The 25244-nt window shown below is 40.4% G+C and overlaps 1 protein-coding gene across 1 annotated transcript; it reads right to left on the reverse strand.

Annotated features, from left to right (window-relative positions):
- Positions 1 to 20922: 20922 nt before the first annotated feature.
- On the reverse strand, positions 20923 to 22889 carry LOC148011290 (indole-3-acetate beta-glucosyltransferase-like). Its single transcript, XM_087670715.1, has 2 exons — positions 22282 to 22889; positions 20923 to 22161 (listed from the first exon to the last, which is right to left on the reverse strand). Exons 1-2 carry the CDS (start codon positions 22814 to 22816, stop codon positions 21185 to 21187), a joined length of 1512 nt encoding a protein of 503 aa, XP_087526841.1. The 5' UTR covers positions 22817 to 22889; the 3' UTR covers positions 20923 to 21184.
- Between the last annotated feature and the right edge of the window lie 2355 nt (positions 22890 to 25244).

Below are 25244 nucleotides of genomic sequence, written 5' to 3' on the forward strand. Positions count from 1 at the left end.
TCTATCGAGTCTGAGAGCATACCAATGATCTTTTATGCATTACCAAACACTAAAGATGCCGGCACAGAGTCACTGCTAGGTCGAACCTTTAAAAAGAAATCTCATTGCAATGTTGGTTATGAGTCGCAGTGTATTCACCTAGCCATTGGTAATGTTCAAATAGTAGTAACTTTTAGCAAGGGCTCTGCGACTCCTATGAGATCCGCAAAGTCACTGGTGGAAACACCTACATCCAAGTCTAAGGAGGGGGGTTGTGACTTGTTACAACCTGCCACACCTCTATGCCAGCAATCCGCTAATGCCAAAGCCAATGCCCATGAACCCCAGTTCAGATGGGTACCCAAGCATCAGAGCCTGCCATCGAGGAGCAATCAGCCATGCCTTTGCAAGGCTAAGAACGCAACCCTTAAACCTTGGAGGCAAAGACAAAGCTATAGATAGTGACGTACGGTCAAGCCGCGATGGGTTTCTAAGACCCTATTGCAAGCACAAGGCTATTATGAGGGTAATGCCTAGATAGGGATCCCTAAGGCTAAAACAGCCAAAGGAACTGATCAAATGCCACCCTCACGCTTAACCATACCCAGCCATACCATGTGTCAAGGTCTAAAGCTGCATAAGCCTCGAGACATCAAGCCCATAGACTCACAACTGATTATGCCTATGAAGACTGACCAAGTCTATCGGCCCAAATCTGAGCTGCTACTCCCAAACCAATACCATGTAACTCTACCAAGACTCAAGAAGCCGCATCTGCAAGTGGCAGTGATCCATTAGCAGTCCTAGTCCCAGCCCATTGTGTAAGGGACCCAACTACAATCTCAAGAACAACCGAAACTGCAACCATCCGCTACCAAACTCTCTAGTTCTGTCAAACCCCAACCACCCACATGCCTTTGACCCTCTTATGAGCGGGAAACATTCTTGACACTGGTTGTTGCAGATCTAGTCGAAGACCCAGGGGATGCCGTGATTGCTTGCCTTAGATGCTTAGATGCCACATTCATGTCGCTAGCTCTACCTGGACTTGGACATGTTGCAAGAGCCCTTAGCAATCGAAGTTTGTACGATGCCTTGTTCATGGGACACATTCAAATTCACATTCATCAAAGCACCCCACCACTTAGCTACAGAGTTGCTCAGCACTAAGATATCTAGCGAGCAAGCCATCAATAGCGTCTCATTACGTCATACGATAAGCGAGCTACTTCTGCTATCACTGACCAAGAAATCGAGGAGTTGAAACATCTTTCTAAAGCTAAAACCCCATTCTTACAGAACTGGTATGCTCTTCGATTGCAATTGGAGGTCGAAGGATGCCAAATAATGACCAACACTGAGCAGCGACGCACAATCAAGACATGGGAGTATAACCCAACTTATGTCACTCCAACCTCGTATAGGGTGTTAATAACTATTTGTGACTAACCCATGGAAGAGCACATCAAAGGACACCCTCACCTTGATCACCTCTCTGACCGAGGAAGAGTTACATCTTGCTAGCCGTGTCGATTGTGGCAACTTCCTAACAGATATCCTTACTTACATCACACACATAGGCAGCCGACCCTTCGATCTGAACCGCAAAGCTCAGTTGGAGTACAATGTAGATTTCTATGCTTGGCTCATGCAAAGGTAAACACTCACCCGTATGCTGAATGCCCTTGGCCCTCTAACCTTCAATCCTAGGAATGATTCTTCTAAAATTTGGAAGGGGAGGGGGTAAGGTGAGTCAAATTAGAACTAATCAAAATCAAGGAAATGCATAAACACATAAGAAAAAACACACTGCCGTGAAAACCTTAGTCTACACTTAAACACAGAAAGGAAAGAAACATGTTAACTTGTGATTGAGGAAAAATGTCACAAAACTTTTGAAATAAAGGGTGAAAAGTCTGAAATGAAAGTTTATTTTGGAGCTTAAATGTTTTCATTCAACAAATAGAAAGTCTTTCTTTTCATCAAATAATTGTTTTGAAAACACTAATGGGAATCATGGTTCATGATAGGAACAAAAGATGTCATAGCAAGATCGTGCCCATCGACTCCCTTTCACGGAGAAGGAGAGGTTGCAGTACGATATTAGCTTAGAAAACTACGCTTATAATCAGTTAAAATTCCGCAGTATCCACAACCTGGAGAAGGTGGTAACCAAGGAGGAGGCTGCAAGAAGAGTGGTGGAATAGTGTAACCTCTCGAAGTACTTATAGAAGTTTGTGCAGGAGCCTGACCACATAAAGTGTGCAGAATTTCTGAGAACGTACAACCTCAAATAAGAATGCAGAATGGTGACTGTGGGAAGAGGGGAGAATGCTAAATAGGTGTGCAGGTGCCATTGAACCAGGCCTTGGTGGAGAAGGCATTGGGGTTGAAACCTAAGGGTGGAGAAGAAACATAAGAGAGATGTGTATGCTATGCTAAAGATGAAGAGGGAGGATGTTTTGACAAATGAGGCATCAACATACAGGATATCCCCAATGGTGAGGCCCGCATGCAAGCAAATTGGTGCACTCACTCTTCTCCAGCTAGCGCTATAACTCCCTCATGCACCGAATTAGTGTGCCTGTGCTAGAGAATGTGGCAGCCCACACCTTGGATGAGGTAGACTAGAATGGCTATGTGCGCAAGACTATAGACCAAGTAGCCAAAGCACTAGCCCCCGGCAGGTGGAGAGTCCCCAACCTCTAAAAGTACCAAGAGAAAGAAACCTTCCTCGAAGGCCTCTTTCATCAGATATGGAAGTGTGCTGATAGCCATCATCCAGGAGGCTGTAAAAGAAGCTCAGCAAGGAGAAGAAGGAGAGGATGAGACTCCAAATAGGTCATTGATCCACCAGGAGAAAGAGCCATCGAGCAAAAGGATAGAAATTGAGATAGAAAAGGAGGATTAGGAGGCTCAATCCAAAAGGAAAAAAGGAAAAAAGCCCACTAAAAAGATAGCTCAAAAGGAGAAACAAGATGAGGGTAGGAAGAAGGAAAAGAAGATCTAGAGAGAATCAAAAGGGAATCCCTAAGAGAGACTAAAGAGAGGAAGAAGAAAGAGAAGGAAGAGGCTAAAAAGCTGGAAGAAGAATCAAGGAAAACAAAGGAAGAGAGAGAGAGAGAGAAGAGCTACAGAAAAGGAGGTGGAGTTGAGGAGAAAGGAGGAGGAAGACATGGCCAAAGCAACTCACTGGTCCATAGAACAACAAAGCCAACTCGATGACCTAGGGGCTTTAAGTCCGCCCAAGGATGAGGAACCTGGCTCAAGCACTCAGGTACCCGAAGTCATACCACTTGTGGTCATCAAGGGCAAGGGCAAGGCTCCCATTCATTCCATCTCGCCCCTCTTGGTGCCCACCAGCGAAGCAACCACTCTCACTCCAAGCATCTCGGCCAGTGTTGATGTAAACAATTTTGTGGCCTGGATGCAGTACTTCATTAATAAGGAACTAGCCCAAGGAAAGAGTGTGGAGATTACGGCCATTGGGCAAAAAAGATCGGCCACAGATGCCGAGTCTAGGCAGGATCCAAAATGCCAAAATGTGGAAGCTTCGACCATTCCAATCCCTACTACTATGACACCACCAGCAAACTATGATGAATATGTTGTTGAACTGCTCTCTTAGCTAGAGAAGGCAAAGGAGGAATGAAAGATAGCTTGGATGCGGAAAAGCATCGGTGACAACCTTCCAACTTGAAAATATGAGGCAAACAACTATGCGACAAAAGGAGATCTTTGATCTAAAACAGGAACTACAGGCCAAAGATGACAAAGAGGAAAGCTGGCGGCAACAACTTGAAGATGAAAATCAAGAGCTAGTGAAAATGTAGAGAGAACATAAACTTTTAATCTTGCATCATGAGGATTTGGCAGCAAAGACAGATTGGATCGAATGAGGCATAGAAGAGTTGGCCGCAAAGGAAGAAGAAAGGAAGAAAGAAGAGGAGAAACACCACACAAAGATGGAAAATATGACCGAAAAGTTGAGCCTTGAAAGAAAAGAGCAGTAGAAAATGAGCAAGGAATTGGAAGACTAGGAGCATAGACTCATGGCCTTGGTACAAAGACAAGGAGGAAGTATGGAGGAGATGAAAAAGAGAGCCGAAGAGTGGGCATGCCAAAATGAATGAAGAGTGAAGACCTTGGCGCGTCACCTGGCTCTTGTGGAAAAAGAGAAAGTCCTAGCAGAAAGCAGAGCAGAGGTAGCCTAAGTGGGCTTCAATACTTAACAACGAGCTTTCCTGAATACTTTGATGGATGCCACTCACACGGAGGAAGGGGAGTCCCTTGAGGTGGTAAAGAAGAAGTTGAGCATAGTACGCAAAGCTCTACAAGCAGGGCTACACATGCCACCACAAACCATTGTAGTTGGGTTGAGTCTTGATGAACAACATAAGTACCTGTTGTTGGCCAGTCTAACCCCCTAGGAGATCGATACACTAGGGTTTGTAGAGGAGGTACAGCAAGAGGATCGCGAGAGGGGATGAAGCTGAATTGAAATTTGACATGGACAGATTCAAAGAAGAAGTGATCCCACAATCCCCTTCATCGCACCCTGAAGAATAGAGTAGTCAATAGACACATCCGCGGAAAGAAAAACCGCCTTGAGGGAAAGGAGAAAGAAAATGGTGGAAGAAGCCAGATAGAGATTGAGGGCCAAACCTATGGCACATCCATTCGCACCTCTTCCACTATGCCTAGCCATAGGCCAACTTCCATGCAAAACTCGCAGTCTAGGAGAGACAAGAAAAAGAGAAACAACCTTTTAACTTCAGCTTCCTCCTTCCCAACGGCTTGTGCAGAGTCCTTCCCCTTGAAGTAGTGGAAGAGGTGATTGGTGTTGGACTAGGCCAATAATGACTGGAGCAAAGAGAGAAGAATCCCACCCTCTCTGGGGCACCGAGGATGTGGAGTATTAGCAAAATAAGGTTTTTGAAGTGCCTCGATCTGTGCCTGGATACAAGTGCCAGCCATCTGGCGGAGGCGCATTTCCGATGACAATGTGTTCTCATGGATGGATTTTTGTAATACCCTCCTTTCAGTGTGAAACAACCCCACCTTCATGGCATATCCTCGTAGGGTAGGAGTATATTTTGATACAAAGATCCATGGTCACTACGACTTGCCCATTATATATAGCCCCCGTATTACTTAGCTTGGCACAAGCCCTCACTTTCACCTCGGATAGCATGGATGCTACCATGACCTGCTTCATTGTTGACTTCTCCTCCTATCCTGATCCCGGCCTCATTACCACATGCAACTACCTTAGGCTATTAAAAATCTTACTTAAGCAGGATCCCACCCTAGTAGAACGTGGTCTCCCCCCACTCTTTTTTGATCCTAACACCATAGATAGCTGTGCAATGACCCGTCTCATGATGTGAGCCAGCCGTCTACCTTCCTTCTGCCTAGCCATTCTCGAGGATATGAGTGACAACCAATTCACCTGCTGTAACCACCCATTCCTCTCCACCACCTCTCTCCATGTCCGCTTGAACCTTAAAGGTTATATGTAGAGCTGGAAATTTTTGAGTACTCCTTTAAATCCCCTTCCCCACCACATTCTGATGATGATAACTAGCAATTAGCTACTGCCCAAATCATATAACTCGGCAAAGCAAAAAAAACAAAGAGATAGCAAACAAATAACACCAAAAGGAGCAGATGGCACGTCCAAACACAATTCACGGCACATAGCTCACAGTCACAGCACCTAGGGGTCCTCAAGTTAAGCACATCTGATGGCCTCTGTTGGTCGCGGATCCGTTCCTAACACCCTAGCCCTTTTTGGCTGCCGGCCTCACGCTTAGGGCACCTCAAGGACAAGATATACCTAAGGAGGTAACACTCGCCTATGGTTAGACATGTTACCCTTAGCTACACACACTGCACCCCCCTTCACGCACGAATGGGGTCCTCAAGTGTGGGACATCACCCATGCTTGCCTGTGGAGGGACCCAACTCTCCATTCCACTAGCACAAGCATAGAACACTGCACAGTGAGGTAGACACTTTCCTTAGGTATAGTACTTTATCCTTTTAGGTACAATAAGATGCTGCAAACCACTAACTTTGAAGGCCCCCATCATCCACTCGACATACGTTGGGTTCTCCATCCAAATCATTACCAAAGCTTCCCAATCCATGGAGTCCACATGCGTCCCTATCATCACCCCACTAGCCAATTGCCTAAAGCCCACTCGTCCATAACAAGAGCTCGAAGTGCCATGGGACTAGCACCTGTCTCAAAGGGGGGTAATGTTAACTTGAATGCGAGATGGCAGAAATATGAAGCAAAGAGCGGAAAAAGGATAGAAAAAGAGCAAAGGTACAAAGACGGCCCCTAACGCTAAGCTGAGGCAAAAAGCACAATTTTAAATGAAAGGTGCCTTAAAAAACTCTAAAAACTCTTGTAAAAGAGCACCAGGCTTCCTTCTATGCCATTTGTAAAAGAATAGATGGGTGTAGGCTTAAGGCATGAGGTAAGAAGAGGGAAATAGGAAAAATGACCTTGCCACAACGGTTGCTTGTGTATAAAGGGATGGGTGCCCATGGGATTTTAGGGCTTGTATATAAAGTTCAAAAAGTGAATGGAAGCTCATTCTTTGGTGTGTGGCTGTCCTCTCTTCTTCTCTTCACCTTGCTTGTGTGTGTGCTCTTGAGAGAGGGAGTGTGAGGGAGTGAGTGTGTGGGAGTGAAGGATCAAGAGGGTAAAGCTCTTCACCATGTACTCTTTTCTTCTTCTCTTCTCTTTTCTTTTCTCACACGTGCATGGCTATGGTGGATGGAGCTCGATGGAGGAGGCTTGAAGATGCTTGAGCTAGCATCTAGGATCATGGAGCTATCGGTATGTGCGAGAGAGGAGGCAACTCACTTTGGCATTGAGGTAAGCTTACTACACTCGAAGGTTCAAAGGTGCATTAGCTAGGTGAGAGATAGCCATTAGAGCTTGCTTGAAATGCTTGAAACAATAAGCAGTTCATGAGTCTTGGCGGTTGAGTGTGAGCTCCCTCTACAATCATCATCTCCTAGCACCATCAATATGGAACCAATAGAGTGACATGAAATTTGCTTTGTGATCCAAAAAACCAATTTTATGACATGTCATTATCCATGCAACCAAGAATCATCACCAAAAGGGAATATATATATATATAATATCTCCACCATCACTACTACACGATTTAATCTCCTTTATCTTTTCCCTTGATCTCCTCTTTCTTTTTACATTCATCTTCATTTTTACTTTTTTCCCTTCTTGTTCTTCAACTTATTCTTCCACTTGTAGCAATCCTTCTTTGTATATTCCTTCTTATTAGCCTAATTCTCATGACTCTCCATATCTAGGAAAAATACATTTCTCATGACTCTCCATATCCAAGGGAGAACGGCAAGAAGCGAGCTTTATGAGCAAGATTTTGAGTGACCTTTTCTAGGAAATCTCCATTTCTTGTTACATATAGTTCACTAATCCTACCACTAGATACCTCCACCACCACCAATGCCACTGCTACCTTCATCACCACTACTACCACTAACTACAACTACCATTGCTACCTTCACCACCACTACCACCACTACCATTACCATCACCATCACCACCACCACCACCACCACTACCTTCACTCACTCACTCACTCACACACACACTCTCTCTCTCATCTCTCATTCTCAATTTCTCTCTCTACATGTATATTCCCTCTCTCTCTTTCTCTCTCTCTCTCTCTCTCTCCTTGTCTTGTGCAAATAACACACACACACACACACACTCTCTCTCTCTCTCTCTCTCTCTCCCTCTCTCTCTCTCTCCATCCTCTTGTGAATAGTTCTCCATGTTATATAAATTATTATCTCAATCTCTCACTCACTCACTCACTCTATAGCACTCTATGTTGTGTAAACAATTCTCTCTTTGTCACAACAACGTGGATCCATTTGTGCAATTTCCCTAGAATGGTAGATTATGGCCCACCTCTCTCTCTCTCTCTCTCTCTCTCTCTCTCTCTCTCTCTCTCTCTCTCTCTCTCTCTCTCTCTCTCTCTCTCTATGTGTCTCAAATTGCTCAATCACTTTACTCTCTTTGAGTTTCTCTTTGTACCTTCAATTTTTTCCTCTCTCTCTACATTTTCTCTTTCTCTTTGTGTTGTGTAAACAACTATATATATATATATATATATATATATATATATATATATATATATATATATGTGTGTGTGTGTGTGTGTGTGTGTGTGTGTGTGTGTGTGTGTGTGTGTTTCTCTCCCTCTCTCTCTCTCTCTCCATCTTGGACTCTCTATGTCTCTATTTGTCTCTTTCTCTATCTCTCTTGTTATCATAATGTGAATGCTCATGCAATCACTATGGATTGTTAGAACTTTAATTGCAATGGATCGATAGCTCCCTCCCCTTCCCCCCTCTCTCCCCCCCAAATGAATTCGATACAATAAAATTCATACAAGCAATCCAAATGTACATTTATATTGCTTTATCTTCTAGCAATAGTGCTATTGCTTGACAAACTAAGAGAGAGAAGATCACCAAAATCTTGTCAAAATTTTGATATAAGCTAACTAAGTGAATTGTATGACAATATTTTCTCGACAAAATAAAATTCAATTTTGCTAAGATGTAGCATTGGTGTTGCTTTGCTGGTCACATTACAGATGGTGCTGGAAAAGTTCTTACTTCCAACTACGAGGTGTAAGTTTTCTTTTGTAAGCATGTTTTGGTGTATAAACGTATTTATATTTGCATCCATTCCAAACACTCACAGGTACACATAGTACATGTGCTTGCATGCCAAATATTCTTTTCCTTCTGCTACACGGTCCATGAATCCCAACAATTACATGTTGGATTCTTTGCAATGTGCACATTATAACACTCCTGCAAGACACTTGAGTTAGGTGATTGTAGTTTGAAAAGCTTTTGCTTTAAGGGTTTCACCATTGTATGGCCCTTCACATTTGCATCTAGAGCTAGTGCGAAGTCTATCCTTTTCCCTGTAGCCTATGAAATACCTCTCTAATATCTACATGAGCCCTCGTTAGCATCCACTTCTTCTGCCACCTTTTATAAAACAAACCCACCACTCTCCAACATATGGATTTCTTCTATTTTTAAATTTGTGCCTCGTGCCACTGGCCATACTTGTGGAACTATGGGTGGTGCGTGATGAATGGAAGAATAAATGTTCAATGTATGGTCCACACTATCATTACAAAATCACATGAATTGGTGCCACATTACATGTTGGTTGCTAGTTTCTCCTCTTGAGCTGGACCACTCCATGATGCCCCAAAATGAAGGTGCATGCACCCCATGCATCATATTTTTGATAGATTTTTTGCATTTTCCCTGTCTAGCTTCCAACCACCCTTGACATTGCATACGACTGCAAGTTAGAATCTTCTTATAGCCCAAATGGTGTTGTGAAAGACTATTTCCTCCGAAGAATTCAGGGATACTATTCTTGATCATTTGGCAGCAAAGGGTCCTCAAAGTTTAGTTTTCTTTTGCCCTTTCTATTGGTATGTTTTCTATCACATGCTCATGCCCATGAGAGGCATTTGCTTCCTCTAAACCCACTTTTTCCATTAACCCTTTGTTTCCTTGCTACTGTCACATTGTCCCCTCTAATCAAGATGGTGTATTTCAGTTCCTGTTTTGCGACCTCCTCAACCATCCTTGCTGCTACTTGAGGTGTGGGACTAATTCCTTGTTGTAGTTGATTCAAAATCTTCTCTGCATTGGGTTTTGTGCCATGGAACTTTCTGCCAATGAATGCATGCTGTTTTGTCCTTTGTTAGTAGAGGATTGGCCAAATCACAAACACATGCATCATGCAAGCTGATAGATCCTTTGAATCCCTCCTCAGCCAACTAGCTTGCATGCATTGGCTCTACTAGGTTCGTGGTTGGTATATAAGCAATGTTCTCTACCACCTAGACAAATACTAGCATGAGAAGCTATGGAGTGTGAGAAAACAATTGCATTGCATGTTACATCTCCTACTCCTACGGATTAGTCTTACCTTGGCAAAGTATCACCTTCAACAGGCACCCATCATGGTAGGCCAAGAAAAGGCGGGCAATTTGCCTTTTTTAGAAGAAGGGCAGGCCAAATACGGCCTTTTGATGGAAACACGTGGCTAACATGTCTTCAACCTAGAAGACATGGCCATCAAAGAATGGGCTATGAGGAAGATCATTGAGCAGTGCAATCTACAAAAATACATGGAAGTAGTGGGCCAAGGGGTAGACTACATTCATTGTGTAGAGTCCTTTGCAGACTTTTCACAAGGACCGTGGCACCATTACCATGCGAGAGGGGGAAGATACTCACCAAGTACAAATTTTGCTAATCGACTTATTTTCTAATAGCCTTAGGGTTGAGTGCTACAAAGTTTCTCATGTACGTTGCTCTCTACAATGATTAAATGTAAAAATTTATTTTGTAAGTATTTTTTGTGAATTATTATTATTGACATCTAGTTATGATAAATAGAAAGAAATATCTAGTATAGATTTGAACATTAAGTTTGCAACATTAATATTCTTGTATTTAGAAATCCACAATTAAAATACTATGAATAAGAAAAAAAATTGTTGTCTCATTAGGATAATTTTATTTAGATTCTAAAACCATGGAATAGCATGAGATAGTATCAATGTTGCAGTCTCATAACATTGCATAATATTAGAATTGCATATGTGAAATGGCAAAGGGATACTTGTGCATGAAAATATTGTTATACTAATGATTCTATATATGGACAAATTCACTTATATGTAGTAATAAAAGTATATAAAAACTTACTGATAGGTAAGTTTTGTATTTGGTTAATATAGATATCTTCACGGAGAAAAAACGTGAGTAACATACTTACAATGGAGGTCTTCAATAGGAAAGATAGCAGCGATAATTGGCTTTGTGATAAATACTATACATTGGATTAGATTTTAATGCACCCAAGTACTCAAGGGAGTTTCAAGGTCAAGCATAAGGATGTTGCAGACCCCAACAAATATTGAAAATCTAAAATTTTAGAGTTCAGAAAAGTGTTTAATGGGACACGTACAGTAACAAAAGTATTGATCCAACAAGTTTATACGCATAAATAAATATGTGTACACGACAAGAACTACATTGAAAAATATTTTTAAAAATTAAGTTTCTAAATTTTATCATTTTTTATTTCTTTGCATTAGAGTTTTTTTAATAATCATTGTTGTGTTCTAATTCAAGTTTGTTTTATTGACAACTCTATATCCATCGACTCTGCATGTATAAAAGAATATGAAATGTTTGAGTAACAAGATACATGTTTGGCATGAAGACATAAGTTCTTTGATCTATGATAATAACTCTACAAGTCAACTTGCAACTCGAAATATCTTTTTTTATAATTCATTGTATGTAGTAGAAAGTTAGAGATTGCAACATGTCCCATTGTTGCCACTATTTGATTATGAATGGTTGATTGGTAGCTTGGAGTTGTCTAGAGCACGTAAGTCCAAGATAAAATCTGACATCAATAGTGCTATGAAACCTATCATAGGCTCCAAAGATGTGCATCTTAGTTGGTTTATTCCATTTTCATTGTTTGCATATTTGTTTGGTTCATGTGAGGTTTTGAAGAAAATAAAATTTACTTATTAATGCAAGTGTTCATCCAAGGAATGGATGAGTCAGCTATTGGACGAGTCATGGTAGACCAAAAGAACACATTTTGATAGGACGATTGAGTGCAGGGTTAACCAATCAAATATTGCATTTAGCTAAATCTTTTTTACTGATTTGTATGCCTTGATTTAATTTATATAGATATTGCTTGGATGAATTGTCGTGTTAGTCACTTTTACTTACAATATTTTTTGTTTTAATTACAAGTATTTCATCGTTAGATAAACTTTGTGCATTTGCTTTTGATATAGAAGATGGTGACTTTTGCAAGGGGAGTGGATCAGCTTGGATCAAGATACTCAAGATGAGACACATACATCTCTCATAGATGTAGTTATCTTGTGGAATAGTCATAATCCTTTTATAGTCAGTCTAGAGAGTTATTGGCCCATTTCTTTTCTAAGACAATAAATCCAATTGATGTCCAATGAGCCCCTGTGCAACTTCTATTTCAAGTTAAATAATAGAAAAGTTAGGACTCGTATTGAACAATCCTTGATATGTAAGCAATGTGCTTCTCCACATATCCTTGAGATAGTGGAATCCTTGTAAAATTCTTATAAGAGAGAATACAAACTTTTTTTAAACTTTTGTGTACTTTTAATTTTGATACTTTTGGTTTATTGTGATCCAAGCATGTGAGTATATATGTTGTAATTAGTCAATCACGCTATTTAAAATCACAATTAAATTGCAAGCTAGAGTTGTGTAGCCTTTGGAATATTGGCTTTGCACAATGATATATTGCAGCTCCTCTCTTCTACTCATTTCTTTGGAGCACTCGCTCTATTGTTAAAAGGAATGAAAATAAGTGTTACAAGCATTTAGATTTCTAGATGTTGTTAAATGGAGTCAATGCTTTTGTTTTAGCTCACTATTTAACAAATCTACATTAGTCTATTGAGTGATAACAATAGTAATTTGTAACCATGTTGCTTGAGTTCATGTGTTGATAAGGCGTTTACTATATGGTTGGTGTACAGAAAAGCGATGTGTCACACAAGAAGTTTTAGATTTCTAATTTGTGAATGATTTCTATTAAAATATATGTGATCACTTGATGTGATACATCTACCATCTCAAAGAGTTAAACTTTTGGTAAAGTTTTGTCAATGAGCTCATTAACATTTCTTATAGGAAAAGTAAGTTGGACACATTAAACAAAGCAAGCCTAATCAAGGCTCTTCTAAGAATTTGATCTAAGGGGATTTTGAAGGTCTTTTAGATTTTTTTCTTTTAAAAATCCAATCTTTTCGTAGACTTGAACATACTCAACAATCCAAACATATTTGAGAATATAATGAAGTGTTTGTCTATTTGAGTAATTTTGATGGTGGCTTTAAATTATTGAAATCAAGTATCTATGGTTAGGGTTTTAATTTGAAACTTTGAGGTTAAAAATTTTATAAGAACCTTTATTTAAAACCCTTGATAGATAAAAGTTAGATCTTCAAACTCATTTTCACTTTCATTCTCTACTTCTCTATACTTGTGCTCTCCTCCCTTATCTCTCTCTGTGCCATGGCTACTACTCTCACCTTTTCTGTGCCATGGATTAGCTCCACACACTACGTGCCTATAAGAGACTAGATTTACCCAAGGTTTTGTATGACCTTGAATCTAGAGAGCTCACTTTCCACGGTAGATCCTAGGTCTAGCATAGTGGCATCATTTTTTGATGTGAGGAACCCTCTCACTTGCTCCATTCCGAACTCTACTCTTAGGTGGATTCCTATAGATTTTTTGTGTAGTCTACATGTCGAATCAAGCCATGCAAAGGTCATAAACCGAGCTTTGGTGCATGTGGGGTAACAACTCTATGCTAGAGCTATAACCACCTCATCCCAGGACCACACCACAATGGATCTCGTCAAGCGTGATGAAACCTTTGCCATCTATATTTTGTGCACTGATATGCAAGAGGACAATGAGGAAGACATTAACACACCCTCTCAACCAAAGCCATAGCATTTCAAGAGGGAGCTTGAGGAAATTGCTCTCGATCCAAGCAAAGAGGCATCACAAAGCTTAGCTATTGTACGCCCACCTCCCTATCCTGCTGAGATGCTAAGCAATGTGCCACCCCTTGCTTCTCTCCATGCTGTCACCATCGAGGGAGTTGAATACATATTCATCCAAGATGTGTTGGATATTTTGGAGATAAAAGAAAAGGAACTATATTGTATCATGGTGCATGATGTACCAAATGATTTTATAGATTTTGATATACAGGACGCTCCAACACATGTGGATGAGGTAGCTCAATATGATGGCACGAGCATGAATGACATCTTTCCCATTGTGAGCATCCAAAAAAAATTGAGTATGCAACGCCACAGTACGACATCTCTGACGAGGGCTTTGAGCACTTGCAAAAAAGCCTTTTTGGTCCTCGACCCAACTACACGGTACATTCCCAAGAGAGAGATGAGGGCGGTCTGATTGCAGAAGCAAACCTAGATACTCCATTACAATGGTAGATAGATGATGTGGAGAAGGTAATGTTTTTTATTTTTAATGCAACTTCACCCATGGGACCTCCAAGGCTATGTGGACCCAGCATATGATTTTGACCAAGATCAGGATCCTTAAAGGAGTGGAGGCTCACATCTAGGGCCCCGAATTTGGGATTTCATACCCCCAAATGTGGGCCTCTCGCAACTAGGACTCTTGTAGGGGTCCAATCTCGATCAAAATTCTTATTGTGGGTCCACATGTCTAGGAGGCCCTATGGATGAAGTTGCACAGAAAACTGAGATATATATCTTTAGCACTCTCCATGCATAGTGAGTCTGATCATGAACTTGTGTAACACATGACATTATCTATATACATAAATTTTTCTCTAGGCAAGGTGAGCGATCTAGTGGCTAAGAAAGGGTACAGAACAACTCGGCATTGAAAGAGTACATTGGCCAGCTTGTCAATGGCATAGTAGTATTTCATAAGACATGTTCTCTTGCTTTCATTAACAACTTCCCGAGGCTGAGGGCACTAATGAAGACTGGCCTCTTCAAGACCATCCTGACCAACTCCAACTTGGAGAAAGTAGTGTTGCTTCAATGTTCGAAGTTGCTCCACTTGTTCACAAATTCTAGGTATGGTCCACTTTTCTCGATGGTGGTACGTGATATAGTTGGCGAAGTTGAAGAACCCACTCACATTAGGAAGAAACTTCTAGGACAAAATGTATTGTTGCCTATGATAAAGAGCCTACTCTAACCATGGGGAGCCTAGCTCCAAGAAGCCTAGGATAAATTAGATGTACTTACTACCTAATTATGTCTCTTTTGCAATGTACCGCAGTTTGTAATCTTCTCTTGTGTTAATAAAAATCGATGTTGTTGGATTTGCATACAATGTAATTTGTGATGCGTATCATTTATTTATTTTTTATTTCAATGTAACGTATATTTGTTAGATTTATACACATGATTCATTATTTAAATTTAATACATAGTGCTTTATTGAATTTGTGTTAATATTTATTTATCCAAAGGTACATAAGGATAACTTAAATAAATAAATAAATAAAATAATAACTTACTAAAAATAATAATACGAACCAAAAATTTTATATTCATATTCATAAAAATTTACAAGATCCAATACAAGCAAGGTTTTATAAAATTGCTTTAGAAGTTAGATTCCATAGATGTTTCACTAGTAGACCCCTATTGTTGCTACTCTTTGCTAGGATTGTCCCTCCGTAGATCCCTGTCAGTGAACGGTGACCCTCCTTGCATGCATTGTTGCATAGACCGAGTCTTTGAACAAGTCAATGAGGAAGGCTTTAGTAACTTCCTGTAGTGCAAGGAGGGCTTGGACAATCCATCGATCATGTCAATCCACACTTGAATTATCGAGGAAGTGCCTCCTACTGTTTCTAATTAATATGTTCAGCATTATCTCCTACACCAACTTTTAAAATGTAGCCTTGGTATCAAGAGGTGTGTGGTCTTCTGATAATGGTGGATCTCTTAGAGGGCCATTGTGCATGGCTTCCACTGACGCTTGCAATGATGGGATGGTGGTGGTGGTGGTGGAGTAGAAGGAGGTTGCCTTTGTGTGGGAGTTCTAGGGAAAATCTTCAAGCTTCTTACTTGGTGCGAGCCATGTCTTTGAGCACAAAGAGAGAGAGAGAGAGAGAGAGAGAGAGAGAGAGAGACTCCTCTTTAGCTATGGAGAACTATTGAGAATAAAAGAAAGTGTTCTTTAAAAAAATGTGTGCACGCATGCATATGTGTGTGTATACATGTGCACACATACACATGTATACATGCACATATATATATATATATATATATATATATATATATATATATATATATATATATATATATATATATGCATACATGAGTATGTGTTTACATATATGTGTGCACGTATTGTTTATCTATATTTATAGTCTATGTATTTGTATGTGATTTTAAAGTATGCACATATTACATGTATCATATGTATAATTTAAAAATAAATTTATTTTTCTCTCTTTGTCTTTAAGAAATGTGTGTGTGTGTGTGTGTGTGTGTGTGTGTGTGTGTGTGTGTGTGTGTGTAAGACTCACCTTTTTCCTTTCCATGACTGTATCCTTATGTTCAATGAAAAGAGAGATTATGAGTGTATACTTGTGCTCAATTGTGTATATGTGTATAAGAGAGAGAGAGAGAGAGAGAGAGAGAGAGAGAGAGAGAGAGAGAGAGAGAGGATGGAAAATAAACATAACCCCCATACCCTTCAAGAAAAAGTATTCTTTATTTCTTGAACACCAAACTTCTCCTCCTTGTGCCACATAGGGTTGGGAGCCTTTTGGTTGGTTTGGGATCCCTAAGGCAAAGCTCCAAATAATATATAGCAAATATTGGCTTATATCTCTTCTCATTCCATCATGCAATAGAGTCACAATAAGAATATAAGTTTGAGTTTCATTCCTATAACACTCAACCAAGACTCTTGCAATGCTTTACTTCTCACAAGTCTCCATAATCAAGCTATGTCTCTTCCTCTCTCTCCTCATCATGCTCAATTTTGGGATTGAATCTCCATCATAATATACCAAGGTCGACCACCAAAGGATGGCCTAACCATAGAGCCTCTTTACAAGATTCAATTGGCTATAATATACTCAATCTTTGTAGTAGAAATGGCTATGTATTTTTGCACTCTAGACATCCAAAAAACAACACCTCCAACAAAGGTAAAGACATACCCAAAGGTGGACTTTCTACTATCTGTATGCCTTGCATAATCAAATTCTTTGTGGCGCACAACCCCAGTAATCCTAACTAGCATTAAAAATGCACATATCTACAGTACCCTTTAGGTACTTCTTGATATCCTTTATGGCATCCCAATGTCACCTGCTAGGTGTCACCATGTAACAAGCTACAACTCCCATTTCAAATGTTATCTAATGGCTATCATGGCATACATCAAGCTACCCATCACGGATGCATATGGGAACTTGGTTGACTTGGCATTCTCATTGTTCAACTAGGGACAATCTACCTGACTAACATTCACATGAGAAGGTAGTGGGCAATCAATAGGCTTACCAATCTACATATGGAACCACTTAAGAACTTTATGGATGTACTCCTTCTGTGATAGGTAGAGGTGTCCTCTAGAATGATTACATGTAATGCACATACCAAGTATGTGAGAGGCATATCCCATATCCTTTATCCCAAGCTCTTCTTGAGCTCAGTCTTGAAAGCATCCAACTCATTATGAGCACTCCCATCAACTCTATAGCTACAAAAGCTTGAGCTAATTTATAGCTTGTAAGTTATATTAGGGGTGATGGTTGTTTAGATAGTGAGAAAGAACTCCCATAAACTTGAGGAATACCTTTCATGTCATCGTGTTATTAGAGAAAATGAAGATTAGTATTTGAAAAACTTTTTCTCGAGCATTGGAATATTCCTCGACATCTCTAGTTATGAGACCACTAGAGTTTGGGGGATGTTTGATTGCCTAGGGTTGAAGTTTCATGTTTGGCCACTTTAGGTTGGTTGTTGGATACCCATCCTTTAGTACCCAATGCTTTGTTTCTTCTATATTGTATAGACCCTTATATTATGCTAAGTAGTTTAATATTCATTGTCGATCTTTCTGATGGACCTCTCTCACTCACTTCGTATCTACTCATTCTTGAGCTCTTTTGTCTTCCATCATCCTTTTCAAAGAAATCTTTTTATGTTGTGCATGTTCTTGAACACTTAATCCTCAACTCACCACAAACCACTAATTTAATCGAATGCTTTCTTAAAAAATAACCATTTATTTATAACTACATGCTAATATTATTTTCTCATCTTTCAAGTAACCTCCATCATTTGAGCACATCACTCAAATGAAGAATGCGTATCAAATTTCCTAAATGGGTCTTGCTAGCAAGTTGAGAGAAAATGGTAACTTATGGCGAAGCTATAGAGTTCTATGCAACCAAAGCCATGAGATTGTTGAGAATTATTATTCTATCTCTTGGGTTATATATATATCACCTTGGATATAGAGGCAAACATCTTGCAAGAATGATGATGCATAAGAGGAATGGTATTTAGCATGTGCTATATCCATGGGCACTAGTTTGCTTGGGTGAATAACAAGATCCATGTCAAGCATAGTCATGTTATTATAGGTTGCTTTGGGATATGGCAATTTTGAGTTTCTCTAGATATCGTGTACACAATACCATTCACATGTTTCCTCATTCCCTTTTGGAGTTTTAATGTCTCTCAAATGGCATTGCATGCTAAGCATTTATATTCTACAATCAAATAATATATTGTGTCTAATTTTTGTGGTGTATAGAGTATGTTATTTCCATCATTGATATGATAAACAATGATGTTATGAGAGTTTGTTCATAACTAATGATGGGGGGGTGGGGGGGAACAAGGGAGAGATGCACATTCATGCTATGCAAGCACTTTTCAAACAAGCACTTACATTGGTTTAGTGCCTTCTTGGAAATAAATATATTAGTAGGGAATGCATTTAGAGAGAGAGAGAGAGAGAGAGAGAGAGAGAGAGAGAGAGAGAGAGGAGGAGGAGGAGGAGGATAGTGCATATCTTTATTGTATAGGCACCTTAGACACCTATACTTGTATGTCTAGCACAAATAAATAATTATTGACAAGGATAGGAATCCCACAAGAGGCAATCTTACATGAGAATTTGACAAAAGAAGATATAAAAATATTCCATGTATATAAAATGAATAAATCCTTTGAGTATAGAATGATCATGCTTCTTTTCAGCACATGTAATTAATAACAAGGATGGCAATACCACAAGATAGAAATTTTGAACGAATACTTAATTATTTTAGGCATATGTAAACATGGTGTGTGTGTGTGTGTGTGTGTGTGTGTGTGTGTGTGTGTGTGTGTGAAAGGGGTTGTCATGCACAAATGCTCAAAACATATACCCTGAGTGCCTATCTATAATGAGAGAGAGAGAGAGAGACAGAGGAGCTCAATAAGATCTTATAGATATGAATGATTTGTTGTTATAATATGTAAACATTGAAGATGGTAGGTTAGCATTAGATGAAGGATATTTAAGTTGCGGAGGTATCTAAGGATGTGATATTAAAGGATGCATCGTTTTAAGGATTGGCAAAAGTTGAGATATAGAAAGTACAAATTTTTGAATCACATAAAACCTACACTAAAAATCCATCATGAGGCCTAGTTCAAATATTAAAAAATGTTGGCACTCTCCCCTTATCCAAATCAAACTCTGCCCTAATGTGCCTCTGCTAAACAAAAACTCTACACGAAAGGCATTAGAACGTAGAGGGACTTATGGGAGTTTGAAAGCAAAACTTAGCATACTAAAGAGCAACTGAAACACATGTATAAACTAAAGAAACTTGGTTTAGTATCTTCCACAAACCATTTGCTAAACAAGATACTAGAAAGGCTTATAAACTCTACAAGAAAGGCATTAGAACATGGACATATGGGACTTTGGAAGCAAGACTTGGTAGCCTCAAGAGAAACTCAAGTAGCTATATTAACTAAAGCAACCAAAGGTGGAACTCCTAAGAGAGAGGCTAGAACTGTGGGGTCCCCATCTCACATCAACCAATAATTTGCACCAACCTTTCAATCACAAGGAAGTATGCTTAGTGGGAGATAAAACCTCCTCTCCTATCTAAATCAACAATAACTCACCTTTATGCAATAAACTCAATGAAAGTAAGTGATATTAATGAAATTATAGATTTATCAATCTATGGTCCCAAGCTATACAACCTAAAATGTCCTTTCTGATGTGGCAAACAACATTAAAAGGTCTTTGGACAAGTGAAAGAGCTTTAAAGGCTGGATAGGAAATAGCCTTTGCCTAAGATGCAACAAATAGGTAGAGTCAATCCCCCACATGTTTACAAATTGCCCACAAAATACTAATATCTTTTACTTCTGCACATCATGATAATGTCTTATCATCTGACTAGGTTGACATGGAAAAAGATTGCTATGTAAAATTTATGGAATTTCCCCATCAATGTGGAACTAGACAGGAAGTTATTTTACCTATGAAACATTTGAAAATGCAAGAGTAAAAAGGCATTTGATAACACTAATGAAAACCCTATCTACAATTTTGATTTTGATTCCAAAAGCTCCATGAAGTTGCTCAAGAAGGGAAAGTCAAAAAGGTGAGAGAGATGGGTGCTATACAGTTGGAGATCATGAAGAAATCCTCTTGAAATGGCTATTAAGCCCCCATATACAAAAAGTAGCTTTATCTTTTTCGTAACCTATTCTATTCAAAAGAGCGTCCGTTCTCCCATAAACAACTTTATGTTTTTTATAACCTCTTTTGTTCAAAGGAGTGTCCCAATTTTGAAGCATATTCTCCCCTAACTAGTTGTCTTTTTTGTATCCTCGTTTGTTCAAAGGAGTGTCCTCGTTTCAAAGCATATTCTCCCATAATCAGTTGTATACCTTTTTACACTGTTTAAAAAATATTTCACACTTCCAACCAAAAAAAAAAAAAAAACTCACTTTTCAATTAGCATTAACTAGTAATCAACGACTCAACAACACCAACATTAGGATTTGATGGATGCCATGATGGACATCGACCCGAGTCGAGGGGTCTCTAGCCCATCCTACAAATGGCAAAATGACATGGAACTTTTCACTCAAGTAACAACTTTAAAAATTGCCAATCTACATAAAAGAGTATAGATTTTGGGTAAAATATCTATGGATTGGCAAGAATGAGAAATGCTTGTCTAAAATCAAAAGCAATTTAGAGCATCCAATATCGTATAAAAAGAAAATGATACATTATTATATGCCATGCGACAATACAAGCATCAATGTAAAACATGATTAACGTTTACAATTGTAATTGTAATTTGCATTTTTTGTTATATATTTATATTTATAATCATAATAGTATGAAAGCATAAATTTATGATAATTATCAATGGATTGGTAAGGTTTGAATGATGATGATTATCGATGGATTGTGTAAACCGCCTTTTCAGTTAAGGGACCTTAACGCGCAGCGACTGCACAAACGAGGAAAGCGTACGAGCTGCGTCTTGTTTGTCGGGCGCTTCAGCGATGGCCTGGCGGAGTTGAGAGGCGCGGTCGGAAAGGGGGCCGTCTGGCTGCATCAGAGCCTGCACCCCGCTTTGCACATCGGCCCGGCTCACCAGGCCGCCGTTCGATGGCGGGAGCAGGCGCAGGCCTGCTTGCAGGTGGGTGTAGACGAGGAAGGCGTTGAGGGGCTGGTCGCCGAGCAGGGGCAGGCAGAGCATGGGCACGCCGGCGCACAGGCTCTCGAGGGTGGAGTTCCAGCCGCAGTGGGTCAGGAAGCCACCCACCGCCGGGTGCTGCAGCACCTTCGCCTGCGGCGCCCACGCCACGAACAGGCCCCTGCCGCTCCTCCCCATCCGTTCGCGGAAGGCCTCCGACGGCTGGCTATTGGCCGGCGCATCCGGCCGGGCCACCCACAGGAACTTGTAGCCGCTCTGCTCTATTCCCTCCTCGATCTCTTCCACCTGCCCTTCTGTCAGATTCATCCCCTCCTCGCTCCCGATCAACGACACGTACAGCACACTGCGTCTTGCGGTGCTGCTCCTCCCCCCCTGCAGCTGCAGCTCGTCTAGCCATGCCAGGCACGCCTGATCGGTCCTTTCACTCCTGCTACTTGATATTCCACTAGTATCCCCTTTTCCCAGAAGACATGGCCCAATCAGGCTCATACAGAGACCGCCCCCGCACGCTTCCATTGCCGGTGCTAAGGCCTCGACTATCGAACCTTCCAGCGCTCTGCACGAATTCACCAGAATGTGTATCCCGGCGTCTTGAATGCCTTCTACAAGGCCGTCCAAGAAGCTCGCAATCTGCCGCCTCACCTCAGGGTTCTCTCTCATGCCCACCAGGCCATAGCGTGCCGGCCCGTCTTTTTTGCTTGGTAGCCCCAGGCGCGATACAAGCACCTCCTCTATTTCGGCTTCTATAAACGACAACAATCAATCTACCTAAGCCTCGCCATACAGTGTATAACTCACCACTTACGCTAATATACCGTAAAAGATCTAAGAAGAGATGGTAAGCTGCAATTGAGCTAGAATACCTTTGCGCTTGTGCTCCAGGTAGAGAATGTGCAGCGAGAGCGCACTAGCTGTCCACAGCACGGCTGACGGCAGCTCCATCTTACTCGCGAGATCGACCACCCATCTCCACATGAAGAAGTCGCAGATGATGCAGGAGATAGGGTGCGCAGAGGCCTTCGACTCCTCCACCATTTGTGCGATGAGTTCTTGCCTCTCTTCCAGCCCGGCCAACGCCGTTTTACACACCTCTAGCTTATCAGTCTTCTCGTCATCCGACACCCGCTTCTTCGCCCCCAAGCTCACGAATTCAACCGCGCAGACTTCCTGATCATCCGCTTGCACACATCCAGCGACCCTTGTAGCACTAGCATTGTGATCTGCGTTTTCGTCGGCATTGGCCAATGCACTACCAGCTTGCTTATCTGCTGCCTCCACAAACGTGACCTTGCACCCCAACGCAGCCAGCTGAGAGGCTAAGCTGATCATTGGGTTGATGTGGCCGTGTTGCACGTATGGCAGGAGGAGGAAGTGCGGCGTTGGAAGTCGCCCCGCCATTAGAGCTGTAATGACTGCGAATTACCCAGCTCAATGGAATTGGAAAGCTTCAAGCGTGCTAGCGACATTGAATTCTTTATATCATTTATTTGCAACCACTTACCGCCCTTGCCCAGACACCAGGAGCGTGAATGACACGTGACTCATGACTCATGAGCCTCGTAAAACGGGTCTAAAATTGACCGCTCTCTTTAAAAAAATTTATGACACGCCATTTTTAGTTTGCCTTTCAACTGACACACCATACAAGATTTATACTAGTCAAATGCTAGGCAAATGTGTGAATGACAAGCACTATATAAGATGTCCTCTATTTATCTTTATCTTTACTATTAGTTAAGGGGAGGTGGGGGCAGGTGCCACGTGGCAGCCCCCACCTCCCCCCAAAGAAGAACGCGGGGGCGGGTGCCACGCGTCCAACACCCGCCCTTGCCCGCGAAAATCGCCCGTGTCGCAAAGATGGCCCATGCCGCGAAAATCACCCGTGCCACGAAGATGGCGCCCGTGCCGCCTGCAACCTGCCCATGCCCCCAACCTGCCCGCGACCTGTGACCGCGATCTTTACGCCCCTGCTCGCATTTCGATTTGTGCACCTTCAGATGCATTGACAAGCATGGCGCTCCTCGAGCTGCACACGGCTGAACCTTCCATCCTCGAACTACGCATCGCCCTACTCGATTTGTGAGCCATGGCCAATGACCCTCCCAGCTCCATCATCCATGGATCTCACAGGCTAAAGCTCTATATAAAGAGCATCCTCATTAGAAGGTTCTCCTTCTTTGCAAGCACTTCTTATACACCCCCCCTCTCTCTCTCCCTCCGTCATCGTGACTCTCTCTCTCTCTCTCTCTCTCTCTCTCTCTCCACACCCTACGACTGCTGGCGTTTCATTGGTCGATTGGCGTTTCATTGGCTCATTGGTGGCATTTCCGTCGCCTTGCATTCTCTCTCTCTCTCTCTCTCTCTCTCTCTCTCTCTCTCTCTCTGTATGTGTGTGTGTGTGTGTGTGTTATTAACATGTGTTGTGTGATTAATTAATCTGCATTATGTTTATAATATTTGTGTTTATATTATGTATTATGTGCTTCAATATGAATGTGTGTTGAGTGTGCTATTAAATAATGTGCATTATTAATGTATGAATTTTATGTAATTTAATATGAATGTGTGGTATTAAATAATGTGTATTATCAATGTATGTATATCATGTGTTTTAATATGAGCGTGTGTTAATATTATGTCTTAATGTGTGTATGTGTGTTATAAATTAATGTGTGTTAGTAATGTATGTATGTTATGTATTTTAATATGAATGTGTGTTGTTAAATAATATGAGTTATTAATGTACGCATATCATGTGTTTTAATATGAATGTGTTATGTCTTAATATGTGTATGCATGTTATTAATTAATGGGTGTTATGTATTTTTATATGAATGTGTGTTAGCTACATTATGTGGAGAGAGAGAGAGAGAGAGAGAGAGAGAGAGAGAGAGTGTGTGTGTGTGTGTGTGTGTGTGTGTGTGTGAGTGCGAGTGCGTGAGTGTGTGTTGTGTGCATGCTATTGTGAAGAATGAGAGAGGGGGATGTGTGTAGGCATGTTAATAATTAATGTGCATTATTACATTGCCAATGTGTATGATGCACTTAAATATATTTGACGTTACTCTCTAACATCATTTCCATTTTTCCATGTAGTTTTTGTACTTTTGCTTTTGTCATCGACTCTACTCTTTTGTCATCATCAATACTTCTCATGTGCATCTCTCTCTCTCTCTCTCTCTCTCATAAAGTAAATTAGAAAGTTAAAATTGTAGCACTTTGATCATGTGTCTCATGTACGTACAATGATCATTTAAGTATTCATGTAGGCATCTCTCTCTCTCTCTCTCTCTCTCTCTCTCTCTCCAAGTTATAAAAGTTAAAATTTAAATATTTTAATTTATTGCATGTTTAATTTTTTAATGTATGCATGTCATGTCTTTTGATATGAAAGTGTGTTAATATTATTTCTTAATGTGTTTATGCATGTTATTAATTAATGTGTTATGTGTGACATTACATTGTTAAGGTTTATTGCATGTTATGTATATATGTGCTAATAATTAATGTATATTATGCATTTAAATATGAATGTTTGTTATTAAATAATGTGTATTATGCGTGTTATTAATGTATGCATGTCATATCTTTTGATATGAAAGTGTGTTAATATTATTTCTTAATGTATTTATGTGTGTTATTAATTAATGTGTTATGTGTGTCATTACATTGTTAAGGTGTATTGCGTGTTTTAAGTGTGTTATTAATTAATGTGTGTATGTGTTTTAGTATAAATGTGTGATAACATTATTATGTTTGTGTTAATAGTATGTATTCATATGTATATATGTGCTATTAATTAATGTGTATTATGCATTTAATATGA

This window comes from Lygodium microphyllum, chromosome 28 (assembly GCF_053477565.2).
Source record: "Lygodium microphyllum isolate KBCC chromosome 28, Lygodium_microphyllum_v1.1.10, whole genome shotgun sequence".
NCBI classification, from domain to species: Eukaryota; Viridiplantae; Streptophyta; class Polypodiopsida; order Schizaeales; family Lygodiaceae; genus Lygodium; species Lygodium microphyllum.

Coding starts and splice junctions, on each gene's coding strand:
- LOC148011290 (XM_087670715.1), bottom strand. CDS start 22,816: ATGGCGGGGCGACTTCCAACGCCGCACTTCCTCCTCCTGCCATACGTG. Junction 22,162..22,281: donor CCTGGAGCACAAGCGCAAAG/GTATTCTAGCTC, acceptor TGTCGTTTATAG/AAGCCGAAATAGAGGAGGTG.